Here is an 18,743-nt window from a genome sequence, read left to right as displayed (position 1 = left end):
CGATGAAAAAAATTTTTTTTTAACCTAACCTAACCTACTTAACCCAGTTAATAGAGTTTTTGTTTCATCACTTTCCATGACTTTATATAACTTTTTAAAGATGTCATGAATTATCATTTTGATGATTTATCCGGTCACCAATTAAATATAGTAAGCGCTTGCATGTCACTAGTATAGGATATTTGGCATTTATCCTAAAAATTGTTCTAAATGCATTCCGATTTTACTAAAGATATTTTATCAAAACATTTGTATTTTAATATAATGTAACATTTCGAAATCGATTAGTTATTATCTACGACCGACATTCATTTATGTTACTTCTAGCCCCGATTGCATGGATTTTACTGATTGGTCAAAATAACTCACATTTTTGTCTATTGCCATTCCCAAACATCGCGAATGCGCCAAAACGAGAGTGGTTTATTTTATTTATGCAGTGACAGTTGTAAACAGAGTGCTAAAAATCGACAAAGTAGCTTCATATTAATAGATTTCTAATTTTTAATCGCAATGACAGACACTACAATTGCTTCTAATATAGACTTGGCTGATGAAGCAGAAGAGACTGAATCACACATAGTAATAGAAGATGGAAACTGGGATCATGAAATGAGTAATGCAGATGAAGAAGACGGAATTCGTGTAGAAAGCGTCCAATCTCCTGAAAAGGCAGGCACCGATGACATGACAAGAGTAGAAAGTGAATTCCACCTGGAGGCTTATACCAAGGAGGATGAAGAAAACACAGGAACCGTCGGCGGAACCCAGGCCCCGGTCCGGGATGACTTCTTCGACGAATCGGATGAAGAAAGCGATGATGAATATGAAACCGTAAACCTGAAGAACCCCAACGCTCTAGTCAATATTCTAGGGAAGAAGATGACCCCTGATGATGTTGCGTATGCCGCAGATATGAAACAGCAAATGAAAGACTTCTTTAAGAAGTGTTCACCCGGGCTAAGCTTCGCGACATTGGTGCAATTATTTGTTCAGAGAATACCGCAGCACAATCCAACCTATGTGTTGTCACACGACGAGCGGCCCGCCCAGCTTCTAGCGCAGCACAAGTATGCCATATTGTGCTCTGCCATGGATTGTTCAAATGCCTACTACAGGGACGGGAGTGACTGGGAGGCCATTGAGCAGAAGAAGAACTTCTTTGGATTTCCTCCAAACCAGGAGAAGTGCAAGCAGTGGATTCAGAGCCTCGGCCGTTTGAAGTACCTCAACAAAACATTAAATGAAATGCAAATGTACCGAGTTTGTGAAGATCACTTCACTCCCGATGACTTCACCAATGAATACCGAGAAGAACTTCTGGAAAGCGCTGTGCCCTCATTACTCCTGGGCAGAATTGAAGATATGGCCTTCGATAATTTTGACGAATGAATATCACTCATTTTATGTTAACCAAAAAACCATTCAAATACGTTGTATAGAAAATATCTTCTCCGAGTGGGACGAGCCAACTTTACTGTAGATTTTACATTTAATCAGAATTGCATTTTTAATTAATGTATCCTCTAAGAAAAAAATTATTAATAAATATAATTATTGTACTAAAAATCCAATCTTTTTTTATAAATACTGCATTATAATGACTTCTTTATAAATAAATCATTTTTACTTCAATTTCAGTCCCGGGAATACAGTTTTAGAAATGATAAACATGTACATATTTCTCCCATTTCGTAGAATAGATATCCAATAGTTCTACAAAGAATAACTTTACTCTAGCATTTTCCTAGATTTCAGTTGTTATTTACATTCGTCTTCTTTCAGGTAAGTTTCCTGACGAAAATATCTCTCCAGCCGAACTTTAAATGTTACTGAAATGACGGCCAAGCAGTCGCACGTAATTATGTTTGAACCCTTTTCATATTTTAAGGCGAAGCTTAATGCCAAATCATTATTTTGATTAATCTTTATAATGAATTGGTGTACATTGTGAATACCAAAAAATATGCTTTAGTTAAATTGAATGTTTTCCTATCGCTTCCCTTGAGTAGAATACAAATACAAAATTAAATTACTCAATAAAAAATATAAATGCTAACTACTAATAAATATTTTTTTCAATAGAAATGTACGAACGCATAACGGAAACAACTTTTAAAAAATACTGTATTATAGCTAAGATTATCTGTGACAGTTTCACTTGATTAACTTTTTTGCTTTCTTATAAAATTATTTACTAAATAAATAAAAACCAGTTTTTTGCTTGAAATCGAACGTTTCTAGACTCTGTTTGTCAAGCGATTTTAATGCCTATTACCTACGATATAAAGTATACCAAGAATTTACACATTTTTGGCTTTTAGCTTCCTCAAGCACAGGCTCAATTATAATAGCTGGCATTACTAATTCAGGAATACAAAAAAAAATCATTGTGATAAGTGAGAACAGATTTGGGATGTTGAGAATTTCATTCCCTTCTCGATAAAAATATATATTGTAGTAATCTATACTTTGCTATAAAAAATCGAATTATTTCAGTACGGGATACACAGACTATTATAAATTTAATAATATTTTGCATTTAAAAAAAAATGATTATGATTCCATGACGCTTTGTTAAAAATCATCATGCTTTGGAATTTGGTTTGGCAAAAAGGTTTGCAATAACGCTTTTTTTTTAACATTTTAAAACTCATATTTTTTAAAAATTTGAAATATTGCGTAGGTACCTACTGATTTTGAAGGTTATAAAGTCGATTCAATAGCCTAACAACAACAAAAAAACATTAATGTCAGATTCATTTGAGTGGTGATGTGTAAGTCCAATATTTATCGTTTTACCTCTCTTTAAAATATAATTCGACCTAAACTAATAGCCTCGTATAATATCGTAGAAAAATGAGTTTTAATCAGGCTGGTCCATCGAGAAATGGTAAAGTGTTTTTACAGAATGTTTATCGGCAGATGTTGCGAGTGTTTTGTAAGTGTGGTTACAGTATATTTATGCATTTGTTTTAGCGGGACTAGGACGTAAAGTAAAACGGGTGAGCGATGTGGCTGCCTTGGGGATGGCGCCCACGGCGGGACAGGGGTATCCACAAGCCTCGTCCTTTGACTCCTCGTTCAACAGCCCGATGAGTCAAGGGGGACCGCAGGCCTTTGATGGCAATGGGTTCGATCAGCCGACCTATGGATTCAACGCGCCGATGCAAAATACTAGTAAGACAGTATACATTTCATCAAATTCTTTGTTTAACAACATCGTAAACACTTTTGACACAGCAAACAAAACAGTCTGACATGTTTACATAAATAATATGTTCTAGGTACATAAGATTGACTGCTGCTCAGTGTTCCCGAAACTAAAAATTCAAAATCGGGAGAATTTTCGCCTAAAAATCGGGAGAAATCGGGAGAAATTTGAAGAAATCGGGAAAAATCGGGAAATCACTAGAACTATTATAATAAAAATTCTCCCTTGTCAACAATCCCAATCCTGTTTACTATTTCCGAAGCAGACCATTAACAACGATCTAAAAAATCAAGAAGCAGCATAATTGTAGATGTTGCCCATGGAATTACGCAATTTTCCGTAACATTCGTTGGAGACTTATTTTTACGTCTGTCAACACAGAACAAAGCTAAAAAATAAAATAGAATAAATAAATAATGTGCCTCGAAATTAGGAACAAAAGTGAGCCCACATAACAAACAATAAAAGTAGCCTTTGGCAATATAAATAATTTATGAAATTACAAATTAATCCATTTGTCTAACCATTGAATTCTAGTTATTTATAATTTATACAAAAATACCACAATACAAAAATACTAACCTTCCTTCACTTGATCTTCAAGGACCTTTTTCACATTCCCTGTGCTTGCGAAACTAGAGATCGTCGGTTGAGACAAAAGAGATCTCCTGCTTTTTATATGCGATTGTGAGGACGAATGCCTTGTCAACGCATCTCTTCCTGAACAAATATGTATATCTTTGTTGCAACTTTTGCAGAATGCAAAAGTTGCGTTTTTTTACTGGGAGTAAGCCAGCCTTCATAACTGGATAAACTTTCCCACTCTTTCTAATAATATTGCGAATATATTTTTTAGCACCCATGCTCCTACTCGTTCCTGCACCGCGGTCAGAATCTGAATTCGAACACGACATGTTAAAAAAAAATAATATGTACGAGGAACGAAGAACCAATAAAGCGAATCGAGGCGTTACGTAATAAATTCTAAACTCTCGCTCGTAAAATTCATAGATTATCGGTTTGTATAGGTCTAATACATACATATGCTTAGATAATCAGTATTCTCTAATTATTCTTGTTAATACCCTATTCGGGGGATTTTTTTTTTTTGCCAGACAATTTTTTGCCTGTTAAGCAGACCATAAACAAAGAATCGACGAGTGACGACGATTCGCTGCTTGCTTTGAAAAATCGGGAGATATTGATGCCATTCCGGTAGATCGGGAGATGAAGTGAAAAATCGGGAGATCTCCCGAAAAATCGGGAGCTTCGGGAACACTGCTGCTGCTAATTAAATTATTGTACAATAATTTGTCAATTAGAGAGGCTTATTTGGCTGCACAGTATTTATAAGTACTAACAAGTATTTTGCACTGACTATACTGTCACTGAAAGCAACTTTAATATAACTAACTGTCAAAAAATATTTAGCGTTACGTTCAACATACTAAACATACATCCTAAAAATAAAATGTGAAATCCTATCATTAATTCCTTATTAAGAAAATAAATAGTGAATTTTAAACCAAAGGTAAGAATATAAAAATACAAGTACAAAATTAATAAGCCCAAATTATTTAAAATAAAGCAATAACTTGGTAAACTCAATAATTTTATAAGTCACTTCATATATATATTTATTTTTTTTAAAAGAAAGACAAACATTCCCGGGTTACGAATAACCTGACAATATTTGAAAATCTCCTACTACCACCACAGTAAGCTGAAAATGTTGCTTGTGTTGTGATGGAGGACTTAGCCAGCCGAGGAATTGAACACACTACGCCCGAGTGGGACCCAAGCGCGATGTCAACTCGGCCACCGACCGGTCATATGAACAAACAAATTATTTAAATAACTTAACAGGAACTTAAATAGGACTTAACCCCTAAAGCCTCGGACATTTTGGAATGTATTTCTCGTATGAGAACTGTCGGAGAGCAGTTTACGCAGAAAATATTTTCACTTTACATTCGATTTCAGATAAGTTCGCTGTTTCTGAACTTATTTCAAAATAAAATAATGTTTTTGAAAGTAAATGAAAGACTTTCAGATTTTACTTTTAAAAGTCGACATATGCAATTAAAAATATAATTTTCTACAATGAAGATAAATATAAAGGGTAATTTATATAATGGATCGCTGGGCACCATCTGGCCACGCTTAATGCAATTCTTTTTAAATAAAACCTTTTAATTCACCTTAATTACTATTAAAGGAAACTGTCTGCATTTGGGAAATTTTTAATTTTAGCATTTTAATTACGTAAAATGAAAATTCTCTCTTGTTGTATGGGATGACAGCCAAAATATTTTCTGTTTTTAATAACTCTAAATTTTCTTATGTTGGTATTCCTGATACCATACGAGTAGCTAGAAGAGACGTTATTACCATTTAATTTATGCAAATTAGGTCAAATCAATCTAAATACGCATATATTATTTAAATAACCAAATGAAGAACCTAATAACCTATTTGGTGCATGTTTTTCCATCTCCCCCAACGTAAATAGTTATTTCTTGTACTAATTAAGTTGATACAAAGTGTTATTTCAATAATTTGGGCATATTTAGAAGTAATCTTCGTAGAACACCTGAACTCAATTTGATCTACGCTGAAAAATAGTAAAGTAATAATATTATATGCTTGAAGGTAATGCTTGTTACATCATTTTCTGAGGCATTATAATATCAGATCAGATAAACCTCTCATATATTGTGTATAAGTAATATTATATGCTTGAAGGTAATGCTTGTTACAGCACTTACTGAGGCATTATAATATCAGATCAGATAAACCTCTCATATATTGTGTATAATTAATATTATATGCTTGAAGGTAATGCTTGTTACAGCACTTATTGAGGCATTATAATATCAGATCAGATAAACCTCTCATATATTGTGTATAAGTAATTTCTGAACTTTTCCTCCTATCTTTTAGGTTTCCAGTCGTACCCCTCTGGTGACGGCTTTGCCCCCGCTCCTGGCTTCGTCCCGGTGTCCGGCTTCGCCCCACCGCCCGGCTTCGCCCCTGCCGCTGCTCAAATTGGCTCCATGCTGCAGCAGCCCATGGTGCAGGACATGGCCATGCAGTATGGCCAGCAGCTGGCTAGCCAGGGAAAGGAAATGGTCCACCGGGAGATTGAGAAATACGTGCCGGTGTCGCGGCTCAAGTATTATTTCGCTGTCGACACCAAATACGTCATCAATAAGCTGCTGTTGATTTTCTTTCCTTACACAAATAAAGTAAGATTGATACCTTTTACATTGCTTATTATTGGATTCGTTAGTATCCTACGGTGTATTTAGTATTTTTATGGGACTAACCGCTCGTGCTCCAGCAATGTCAATACATACTTTCTTTTCGTGGGATTTTGTACACTTTGCGAGGAAATAATTATATCCTAATGTTATTCTATCCTTTGTTTTAACTTATCAACATATTTATTTTATCTGTGAACAAGTGCGCTGCCATTCTGGAAGCTTCTTTGACCTGGCAACTTGCAACATTCTTCTTTGTCATTTATTGATAGTAGCTATTCTGGGGAAACTCTACCCAACACATTTACTGTATGTTAAAATTAGAAGACATTTTATTCACTTTCCTTTTATAAATCTCAGGTTTATAATTCTTAGGGGGTATTTCACTATGTCGGGCTAAATATCTGACTAGCTAGCCGTTGGCTGGCTTTAAAGATCAGAATAACTTCATTATTCAACGGCGACCGTTTCACCATTGTTGCCGAGCTTCCGGATAGATAACACTCGAAATAGTCTGGCAACATCGCAAAATGTTTGCAGTTACCCAATCTACTACAACGGCTGTCATGTTTTGCCGCAATGTCTATGGAATGCTAAAGTCAACGCCAATTGACAAGTTTCCCGCCACACCGCAAAGTGTGCATTTTTTTGGTTATGTTATGTTGATTATCAGGTAATTTTAGATAGATTCGTGTCGAATTAATACATTGTTTCTTATTTTGAACACAATCAAATAATTCAGGATGGATCATACAAGCATTCAAATTCATTCGAGCTCTTAAAACTCGCGGCCTTCGCATCGCCGCCCTTTCACCTGCTTCTGTAAATCAAAAACCTCGGTATCCATAATAATTCGCAACAAAATTCGACTCACTTCTCCGCTGTCAAACTCGGAATGTTTTGACGCCATCTTTGATTCGAGGAATAGCGCTTAACGTGAGGTTCGAGCACTGATTAGTCAAATCGAACTTTATCCCGAGCGTTAGCGTTATTCAGATATAGTGAAAACGAAAAAATGACTAATCCGCGGATTAGTGCTTAGTCAGAACATAATCAGAGATAGTGAAATACCCCCTTAGTATAAAATATGTAGGTAATCATTTCATCACCTACAATTTCTAAAGTTTCATTATTTAAAAGTTGGCAATTGCACTGAATATTTTTGGAGATAGCTATTTTTGCTTCTATAGCTCTCTCTATATGTAATATTTTTGCAACTTTTACTTTACAATTTGTTCCTAAATGGTGCCGTATTAGTTGTTGTTGTTATGATGTATTTTTTACAATGGAAGTTTTTTTTAAATAATAACATTTATCTGTTTGTATTTCAGGACTGGAGCATCAAATACGAACATGACAGTCCCTTACAACCACGACTAGAGCCCAATGCTCCAGATTTATATATTCCCACAATGGCTTATGTTACTTACGTGGTTTTGTCAGGATTTGTTCTAGGTATGTACAATCATACTTTTTCATTTATAAATACATTCAGGCACAAATTCTCCACTACTAAATATATTAGGTATTGCGTTTTTCAGTTCTTTCCAACTGAATAAACAGAGGATTCATTCTATTTTTGGATGGTGTATTAATTCCTGCATTAATCAAAATGACTACATAATGCATTTTTATATATATTTATGTGACTTGACTGACATTACATGACTTTATATTTACATAAAATATATCACAATATAAAAACATGACCCTGTGATATGTATTATCTTAAATGTATATCTAAAATCTTGTTATTTTTCTAACAAAAACTTCTCACATTGGTAATAAGCATTAACTTTGTGGCTCGTCATAATTTACAATAAAAATACATAATGGTGCTGCCACACGCAAAGCTCACATCAACAGATAATATAAAGCACAATAGCGCTCGCCATACAATCCCATACAGACCCGACACACGTAAAAAGATAACGCGCTATAAGTGTGGTTCTGAACTTCGCTAACCGAATTTATTTTACGTAACCGCTCCCGACGCGATATTTGAAAAGTTATGCGTCCCCCTCTCCGCCGTAAAAAGGAGAGGGGGTCATTTTAATTACGGAGCTACCAACTAAGTTCCGTGTTCCCTTTGACAGCCATGACATAAGCAGCCTAATAATGCATTTCTTATTTATTATGTTAGCTCATATCGTCATGTGTGCTAGTAAATTTAGAAACATAAAAAAAACTTTATTTGGCAAACATACTTAACATATATTTAAAATATAAATATAATCAATATTTGAATTTGAAGTAAACAAATTTTCGCCCTTTCAAAATTAATCATATTTTTAATCTCAGTATGTTTATATGGTAATATCATTCGGTTTTTTGATAAAAGTTGGACGGCTTGGACGAAAGTTGAGCTTATTTTACAATAATTTATTATATGTCGCTTTCGTCGATCGGCGTGCGAACTGCGAATTTCCTGATTCGACGGAGAGGTTATGTCAGGTTATGTGAAAATGCGCTATTTACGCGCAGATTGTTTAAAATCTAAAAAGTTTATAAATAGCATTTATAATTATATAGTTGGCGGCATCATCATCTGAGGATGAGCTGTCCAACAGATCCAGCAATAGGCGACAAGTATCATCCATTTCGAAAACGTGCTCAAGCTGTCAGTAAGTAAAGTTGTCACTTTGACAGATGAAATTATGTTCCTCGGCCGCTCTCGAATTCAACTGACCCCCTCTCCTACCATAGGAAGAAATATTTGATAGCGTTGTGTGTCGGTAGAAAAGATGATGCGCTGTACATTAACTTTTGATGTGAGCTTTGCGTGTGGCAGCAGCTTAAATTTGTTTTTAGACCACTTTAATTTTAATTACACTCTACCGGGTTCGGAAGCACCCTTCCTTCGTCAGTATAATATTAAAACTAACCTATGATACAAAATATTGACAGATATATACAAAAAATATAATTAAGGCATTTGAGTGGGAGGTTAACAAAGGGGGAGAGGTAATTGCGGGAATTCCCGCAATTACCTGCCACTCAAACACCGAAATTATATTTTTGTATATATCTGTCAATATTTTGTATCATAGGTTAGTTTTAATATTCTCCTGACGAAGGAAGGGTGCTTCCGAAACCGGTAGAGTGTAATTAAAATTAAAGTGGTCTAAAACAAATTTATATATTTTTATTGTAAAAAACTTCTCAGTCTGATTGCAAAATTCTACATTATCATTGTGTCGGCAATATTTCTTGGTTTGCACTTTCTTAATTGCAAGCAATTTGTTGCGCACCGTCCGCAGTCTGTACATTTCGCTACGGAAATCACAAGACCCGCATCACCAACAATCTTTGTTGAATTCTCGAAATATCAAAACTTTTATGCTTTCATAATCTCGCTCACAACCAAACAGTTACTTTAGCTGTCATTTTTAAATTCTGTCATTCTGCGTTGACTGTTTTGTTCCTAGCATTGATCTACACCTGCATGTTTAAAGTCTAAAGTTTAAAGACTTGTCAACGTGAGTGGGAACAACATCATCCGGCTGGTCACGGGAGACTGGTGACGCCGACGAGTTTACAAAATGCAACTGTATGGCGGTAGTCATAGGCGGTAGGCTGTAGTAGATACTTGAATTGTCGAGAAGGGCCTAACAAACTTTGATGGATGTGGAAAGTAGTACTCTAATGTTGATTGTATGTTTGCAGGAATGCAGCACAGATTCTCCCCCGAGCAGATAGGCATCCAGGCGTCGAGCGCTCTGGCCTACAGCATCTTCGAGATCTGCCTGTACCTGGCCACCCTGTACGTCACCAACATCCAAACCAACCTCAGCACCCTGGATCTTCTGTCCTTCTCGGGCTACAAGTACACCATCATCATCGCCTCCATTCTCACCAGTATTGTCTTCCAGAGAGTTGGCTACTACTCCTGCCTTATTTACTGCAGCATCTCGCTGGCTTTCTTCTTGGTGAGTTACTCATGGATTTTACACCATTCCCACTGATATCCCACTCATAATGACATCTTTTCACAATGTATTTGGTCAGTTCCAAAACACATCAGCATTACGTTCACTGTTTTGTATTTTTCTTTCTCTTTTGTTAACTCTTTACATGTATATTATGTAAATGTCTACTTAAGTTAGATAATATTATTACAGTCCCTAAGAAGGTTGTCTTAAGTCCCATTTATCCACTTGAGCGATGGGGTATTTACAAAATAAATGACTTGAATTGTTTATCCCATATTTGTAAGTTTTATAATAATTCCGAATTTCAAAATAAAGTAGAAAAAATTTAGGCGGTCATCGCTCAAGGTTTAGAGCACAGGTTCTCAAATTTATTTCGACCACCGCCCTCTTAGAGATAAAAACAAAAATCTTGTATCATATGTATCCAGAATATCCAGCATTTTTCAATGAAATTCATATTTACGTAAAAACTGCAAAACACTCAAACCCTGAGGCTGATTTTAGTGTCACGCCGACCGCACGCGCACCGTCGGCGCTGATGGTCGAGATATATGAACTTCTAGGAAGCGTTTTTGAATGACGCGTAGCTATCAGCGCGCAAGGTGGTCAGCGCTGATGGCTACGCGGCCGTACGCGTCGCGCGTCGGCGCCGCGTAGCTGTCGGCGCTGACGATCGCACGAGCGCCTCTGCTTTCAGCGAGCGTTCTAGTGTCGAGCGGAGCAGACGTCATCGCGTGTACAGTCATGGCGAATCGCGAAGTGGATACAGGTCGAGTTATCGATGAGGTTCGCCATATTTTTTTTATTTTTTTTTTATTTAATAAGTTGAAATTTACATTTCACTTTCTTAACTTAAATATATAACATTAAATAAGTAGTATTCTAATATTGTTCTGATAACTTAAGATTAAATTTTTTTTTTAAATACATTTATACTCTCCGTTTTAAGTTTATCTGGAAGGAGATTGTATATTTGTACACCCTCGTGGCCAATGCCTCTTTTGCCACTTTCAGTCCTTACAGTATTTATGTACAATTTGTTATGTTGCCTAGTATAATGTTCGTGCACTTATGACGTTTGTTTAAATATTGTGTTTGTGTGTATAAGTCCATTTTGGATTTTGTAGATTAGGAGGCATATGTTGTATTATATAACAAGACAAAGTCTCCAGCAACGGCTCTCTGCTCAATCAATGGATGAACATGGAGTCTTCGTCGTCGCCGGTTTTTATTGTTTTGGTATAGGTAGTACAAAGCAGTAATAACTAATACACTCCGCATTTTGGTCTTCGACTGTACAGTAAGGCGGTCAGTACGATACTGAAACGAGCCACGCTGAGCCTCAGCGCTGACGAAGTACGCGCTGATCTATAAGCGCTGACGGTGATCGTGACACTAAAATCAGCCTGAAACCGCTTGATACTGTGTCGCCGACACAATTAAAAATCTTTACATCGCAATTACTCTATCAAATGATATGCTATATGTGATTAATCAAGAGAATTACATAGTGATATAGCAGCAGAACCTGAAACACATCTGAAAATAAACATCCACCACCTCACTCGGAGCCACCAGTCAACGAAATGACCACCGCTAAGGAACCGACTCAGTATTTACGTTGATCCCCCTCCACTACTCACCAGAAGGAATTCCAAGATGGCCGGCGCCTCCAACCAATCACAGCACAACATAGTCTATTGAGATTTTAATCAAACAAATTCAAAAGTGACTATTTGTGATAACATCAGACTCAATTTACGGGAAAATGGTCGTAAATATAACCACGGAATAAATATCAACATCAAGAAGTGATTATATGCTAACATAATAACATGAAAAATCACACCTAAATATATTTATTACTCTTTGGGAAATGTTTTTTTTATTTAACAAAATAGGTAGACCAACAAAGCTGTCACATGCCAGCTTGTCTGCAGGATCCACCGAATCAAAATATCTTAAGTCTATGTCTATGACATTGTATGATTATGTGTACATGAGTAAGTCTTATTTCTAAGTAGGTACATTTCACAGATTTTATTTTATTGCAGACATTCGCAAAATATATTTCTAACGAGTAATTGTAAACACATAATATATCTAATGCACCTCACTAAAAACAAAGAGTTTGGGAATTTACATTAAGGTGTTCAAAGGTACATGGATTGATCATTTATTAACCACAGCTTTATGATTTTAGAGCAGGGTCTCTCATTATTCACAATTTGTAAGTTTTTATTTAGGTTGTTGAAGATCACAGGTACCAAGTATTCAAGAGTACGGCCTCCATACTTATTTAAAATTCGAGGTGTTTGTAGCCTGTTTCCTTCTGTAAATCTTGTGTTGTGCCCGTGTGCCAGTGGTTTTTTGTACAAGCTTTCTCCCGCATTGTCCATAATAGTAATATACCAGAGGAGACCTTTTATTGGAAGTAGGCTCTCTGCACCGTACAGTATTTTAAGATTTTTTCTTTGTTTATAAATGTTTGGTGTGACTATTTTTTTTATTATTGCAGTTTGCAAATTTTGTACATATTTAATATAAGTACTTGTAACGGACGTAGTTGACCACATTATTTAATTTCATAAAATCTGTTTTACATTTATAAAATGTGCCTACCCCACGCCACTGGCAAAATCACCACTCCCCGCCACTGGTCATTTTGTTCCAATTTTCGGCCCAGGCGGCCTGAAAACATTGACCCCAAACGGCATGGATACCGCATCGCACGTCTACCATTGCCGAGCGGATCGATGTTCCATTTTTTCTATGTAAAATTTACTAGGAAAAATCAATTTTTAAATGTTGCAAATGTATGTATTTTACTTGTACATCCCCTCGGCGGTAGTTAAATAAACACTATTTGCTATGTATTACCGCTGAGGAGATACTAAAAAAGCTGTTTTTCACATATATGTATAACCATTTTTTGAACAATATTTTTTACCTTTTTTGCGTGTACAAAAATCCAGGAACGTCGTAGCATAGTGAATCTTATCTCTTTCTGAGCGCTATGTTACGGGGGACCTGGGAAAAATGCTAACTTAACAATATTTTACAAATTTGATCGCTTTAAGATCATTTTTACACATTTATTTACAAACATTTCTTATTTTTTATCGTATCTTGACAAACAAAAAATCTAGTTGTCAAGATACACATTCTTATAACTACTATGCATTTAAACTATGCAATTGTTATTCATGTAAGCCTTCAAAATCTTTTCTAACTCGCAAATTCAAGCGACTACCTTCGACTATGCTGCCGGCAAAATGAATATGCAACATTTTGCCGGGGCATATAAACACTTTACTGGCGCGGGTACAATCCCCCACCACTTTTGGACTCAAAGCCCAATGTCGGGTGCGAGTCATGCTTATTGAATATAAGCAGCCACATAATAAAATAAAATTAGTTCATCTTTACCACCGAAACCAAGCGTTTTATTATCTACAAGTGACTCCTGCCCAACATCTGCCTCACCTCGCCAAGTCTTTTGCTCCAAACCTTCTGGTGTTACCTCTTCAAGACCAGCTGGCCCTCCTCTGGAAAACCGCCAACGCCAGAAGCGAGCAGAGACGACAGCACACCCAGTGCCCAACATTCACCAAGCCTGGGTGCGGGAGGCAGATTTCATCATCAAATATTTCTACTATCATCATCATCGACCGTAAAGGAGCATTCTCATCGGTTGAAGACACGGTTTGGACCCGGCGCCTAAATCTACAGTCTTGTGCGGACTCCCGTCCAGTACAGTACTGCTAGTGTGCCCCCAAGTTCTTATTCCATATCTAAGAATAGATTCAACCATAGAAAAATATATAAGTTTAAGTATACAATGGGGCAATAAAAATTTGAATTTATAAAAATTACTCGCTATAGATCGGAGCTGATTACATATTTTATCTACATGTTTATCCCATTTACATTTATTGTCAACTATTATGCCCAAATAAGTATATTCATTTGTAAATTCAATAGATTAACAAAGGCAAATGTTATCAATTTTTCTATGTATACATTGAAAATTATGTGCAGTTAGTTTGGGTATATTCCACATTTTCAAGCTTGGTTATCTTATGTACATGCATTTGGTTTTTTTAACATTAATAATTAGTCCCACATCGTGAGACCATTTAAAACCAAACCAAAAATATCTAACTTCCGTTCAAACCAAAGATATCTAACTTCAAACCCAATATGAAAATTTGTATATTTTATTATAAAATAAATAAACGAGACTTGGGGTGATGGTTTTGGTAAATTGAACTGACTCGGTTAAAGGTATCACATCACAATATTACTTTCCTCTCAGCAAACTAACTATGGAGAGGAAAAATACCTAACCAATTTACTCCTCACTAAAGAGGAAAATCTCCACCGAGAGGGCCCGATTTGAATTTGTTCTATAAATAGAGAACCGAATTCTATGCAGAGTCAGTTCAACAATTACCTCTGAAAGGAAATCCTCTCTACTGAAGAACCATCACCAAGTCTCCAAGAAATATTTTTATTATTGGATATGTATGATACATTATGAATACTCTTTAAATAATGTACTATTGACATCAGTCGCTCAGATCAGGGACTTGGGTGTTATATTTGATGAAAAGTTAACATTTACTCTGCATGTAAATGATATAACAAAGAGAGCTATAAAAATGCTTGGTTTCATACTGCATATGATACCAGTGAGTGATTTGAAGTCACTTGAATGTTTGAAAACATTGTACACTTCTTTAGTAAGAAGCCAGGTAGATTATAATTCGCCTATTATTTGTTGGCACGAATCCATGTTGTTTGTTTGAGATTATGTCAAGTTTGATCAGGAATGAGCGTATCTCGTCCACTATTATTCTTTCCATGGTTTTGCAGATAATACTAGTCAAGCTTATCGGTCTGTAATTTGCTTGTTTGAGTTTATCACCTTTTTTGTAGATGGGTGTAATTATAGCTCTCTTCCAATCTTTAGGGAATTTCCCATCTAAGAAGGATTGTTGCATAACCAGAGCTATGGGATGACTGAGAGTTGCTGAACACTTTTTGAGAACAATAGCAGGAATATTATCAGGGCCAGTAGCGCTATCTTCTCGCAACCCCTTCAAAATATTCTCAACTGCTGATGGAGTGAATTCTATTTCGCATAGTGAACTGTCTACATACAAATCTTGACTAATAGTTGGTATTCTGGTGTCTGGTTCATTGACATAGGTTTTTTCAAATTGTGTTGCAAGGATGTTCGCTATGTCTATCTCGCTGGTAACTGTTTCGTTAGAGAAGTTATATAGTATGGTTGGAGTAGACACTTTCGAGGCAATCTGTTTCCTTATATAACTGTAAAATGGTTTCTGTCCGCTGTCAATCAATTTTTGCTCAAAGTTTTTTCTATGTTTCTTTATACATATATTTTGTTTTCCGTAATCCACACTATTAATTTTAATTTACCTTAATTTAATTATAAATCAATATTTATTTTTAACTATGTACCTAGCGCAGCTGTATTACTTGTTACCTATCTTTGTAAAAGCCCATTAGGTCGTAAATAAATAAATAAATATTTTATTTTTGTAGGTGAGGACTTTGAAGGTCCAGGTCTTAATAGAGCCGACCACCAGCCAGGGGTATCCGCAGGACGCATACAGCGCACCCCGGAACAGCGGCGGCTCCAAGCGGCGCGTCTACTTCCTGCTTTTTGTGGCCTCTATGCAGCCCCTCCTGGCCTGGTGGCTCACTCACCACCTCCTGCCCCTGGAGATCATCCCTGCCGTGGCGCCAAAATTATAATAACTATGTTATCGCTTAGTGCTTAGCTACGGTTGTTAGATAATTTACATTCGATCTTGAAAGAGCCTCAAAAAATTGAGTTTGCTATGTTTATTCTAGGCGGAAGGGGCACCTATCACTTAGATAATGCTGGATTTCCATCTGTGTCTATTTTAGTTGTTGGTTCCCAATTAGTTTTTCCAGAGTACCCCTTTGGGAAAGAGCCCAAACTCACGTACCCCTTGTAGTCAATAAGTTTGCACAGTGTTCGTGTACTGTGTGCGCGAATACCTTCAAGCAACCTCATGTACCCTTGGGGGCATGAGTACCACTAATCGGGATCCACTGGTCTATTTCATAGTACGAAAGTTGAAGTCGATTCAACTTGGGGTTTCTATCGCATGGAAAGCCAAGTTCCACTGATCTATTTCTTAGATTCTGCGAAATAGATCACAGAATAGATGAGGTGGGATTCCAGCTTAAGGTATTTTGCATCCGATTGAAGCTAATATGGATATTTCAAACCTTGTAGTTTCTGTGATGGATTTATTGCAAAAAATATTTTGTGAACTTGCTTTCGGCTCTTTAATTTTTCTTGAGGCTTAAAAAATAATATGCTTGTCGAGTTCCCATTGCAATTTTTTATGCTTAAATATAGGGCCACTCTATGGAGGTGCAAAACTAGAGCGGTCCGCTCCGGGTGCCGACTTGCCACGGAGCCAAGGTGCTGATAATGCCTAGCACCTAACACAGCGCCGAATGCAAGGTTTCTACAAACAGCTGACGTTGTTTAGCTTAGAGCTGGCCATGCTTAAATATTTACCAATCACTGAACAGTAAATCCATAGAAGTGTGATTTATACCAAATTTGAAGTAAACCAATGTCCCCAGTTTATTTCATGTCTTTCTTTCGATTCCTAGGCACTGTTAATATTTGATAACATCTTCACCAGAAGTAAGACACATGATTACGCCTAGAACACACTTTTTATGGATTTATCCCTTCAGTGAATGTCGTCAGTTTGTCATCAGAAAGTTTGTGGCAACATTACTTAAAATGTGAAAGCTTTTATTCAGTTATATTTTGTAGATATTTATGGTAATTTGCAAAAGCGTATTTGAATAATAATATGTAATTGTAACAAACGTGTAATGTTGCATAAGCCAATGACCAAATATAGGTATGTATGTACATAATAACAAAAATGGTTGGAAACTGTACATCTACCTTGACCTGAAAAGATTGCAAACATGTTTATTTAATGCAGTGGAATGCATTGACATGATGCTTTTATGAATCAATATAATCTCATTAAAATCTTTGAACTGGAGACCATCACCAATCAGCTGTGCCTTTTACGCCATTTGAAACATATTCATGCTCCAAAGACTAATATTTATTTGTGTTGTCTAATACAGATTTTGTCAGATTGATTTGCCATCGACATCGTTATTGTAAAATTCGTTTTCGATCTCGAATGGGAATCCTTCAGTATTTTTACCAAAACAAAACTCTCAGATGTATGGCCTATTCTTTTACGAAACTGCATAATTAAAAAACGAATCAACTCCTTATCACTGTGAAATAACAGATCTATGATACCTACTATGTATGCATTTACCCATCAATTCTTCAAATCAACACATCGTAAGCTATTGTCATGATTGAATTGTTCACTTTATGCTACTATGTTTTAGAAGAAATGTAAATATTATATTCTTGAATGATTACTTGGACAAATTTATACTCATTATTAATTATTGGGAGTTAAGTGACTTGTGTCAAACTTTACTTATTAAATAACCATGATGATAATAATAATATATGTAAAACTACATAGTGTAAGATTTTTTAAATAAATTATTTGTATTCCTAAATTTCTACAGTTGTTTTGTAATGAAAAACCCTCACTCTCCCTACTCCCCCTCAAGAAGGACTCCTGTTGAGGACCCTTAAACACGGATGCCTGTGCTGATGACGTCCCTCGAAAATCTTTCACTTATGGCCATTTTGTTGTTCACAATCCATTCTTCCAATCAAAATTATTATTATAGTCATAAATCCTTCTTTTGGCCTCGAAAATCAATTGCTGTAGATATATAAAATCTGCTGTATCATGCCACTACTTCTGTTGAATCTATTTTTTATACAATAGTTAAAATGTTACCAGTTGAGTTGAAAAAAAGCATTCTTTTAGTGAAGATGAAGTGCCTAAATTATGATAATTACCTTGTAGGAGTTGAACCCCATTTCCGTAAGGAAATCTTCATTTTTATTTGAAAATACTAATTTATAAATTTGATACTGACACCAGCCGTATTATAAATCTAATTTTGCTCTATGTTCTTTGTCCTTCAGAGTAAAAAAATAAGTGTGTAGTTTCCTACTCTGATAATAAAATACCTATCTATTTTTCCTAAAAACTTTAGTGTAAAAATAAATAAATAAGTCAGTCGTTGCTATTACCGATGATAATAGTGCATTTGTTGGGTATTACATAAGGTAAATGCATCCAAGCGGTACATTCTGAATATGTCTAAATTCCTGTCAGAAAATGAGCACATGAC

The 18,743-nt window shown here is 35.9% G+C and overlaps 1 protein-coding gene across 2 annotated transcripts; it reads left to right on the top strand.

Annotated features, from left to right (window-relative positions):
* Positions 1-2,738: 2,738 nt before the first annotated feature.
* Yif1 (Yip1d-interacting factor 1) lies at positions 2,739-18,045 on the top strand. Of its 2 annotated transcripts, none has more exons than XM_089641230.1 (6): positions 2,739-2,777; positions 2,980-3,180; positions 6,158-6,462; positions 7,809-7,932; positions 10,144-10,406; positions 15,984-18,045. In XM_089641230.1, exons 1-6 carry the CDS (start codon positions 2,774-2,776, stop codon positions 16,194-16,196), a joined length of 1,110 nt encoding a protein of 369 aa, XP_089497356.1. In that variant the 5' UTR covers positions 2,739-2,773; the 3' UTR covers positions 16,197-18,045. The 2 variants fall into 2 exon arrangements, with proteins under 2 accessions (XP_089497356.1, XP_089497355.1); XM_089641229.1 differs by having other exon boundaries at positions 2,758-2,893.
* The last annotated feature ends 698 nt before the right edge of the window (positions 18,046-18,743 follow it).

Source organism: Hesperophylax consimilis, chromosome 16, assembly GCF_061612785.1.
Source record: "Hesperophylax consimilis isolate HC1 chromosome 16, BYU_Hcon_1.0, whole genome shotgun sequence".
NCBI classification, from domain to species: Eukaryota; Metazoa; Arthropoda; class Insecta; order Trichoptera; family Limnephilidae; genus Hesperophylax; species Hesperophylax consimilis.
Note: the sequence above shows the minus strand (reverse complement) of the source record. Positions and strands in the feature narration are given on the sequence as shown.

What these genes read in the sequence shown, in the direction of transcription:
- Yif1 (XM_089641229.1), top strand. Translation starts at nt 2,860, where the DNA reads ATGAGTTTTAATCAGGCTGGTCCATCGAGAAATG. An exon ending in GGCTGGTCCATCGAGAAATG is followed by an intron (nt 2,894 to 2,979) that starts GTAAAGTGTTTT and finishes CATTTGTTTTAG; the next exon opens with CGGGACTAGGACGTAAAGTA. An exon ending in TTTGTCAGGATTTGTTCTAG is followed by an intron (nt 7,933 to 10,143) that starts GTATGTACAATC and finishes GTATGTTTGCAG; the next exon opens with GAATGCAGCACAGATTCTCC.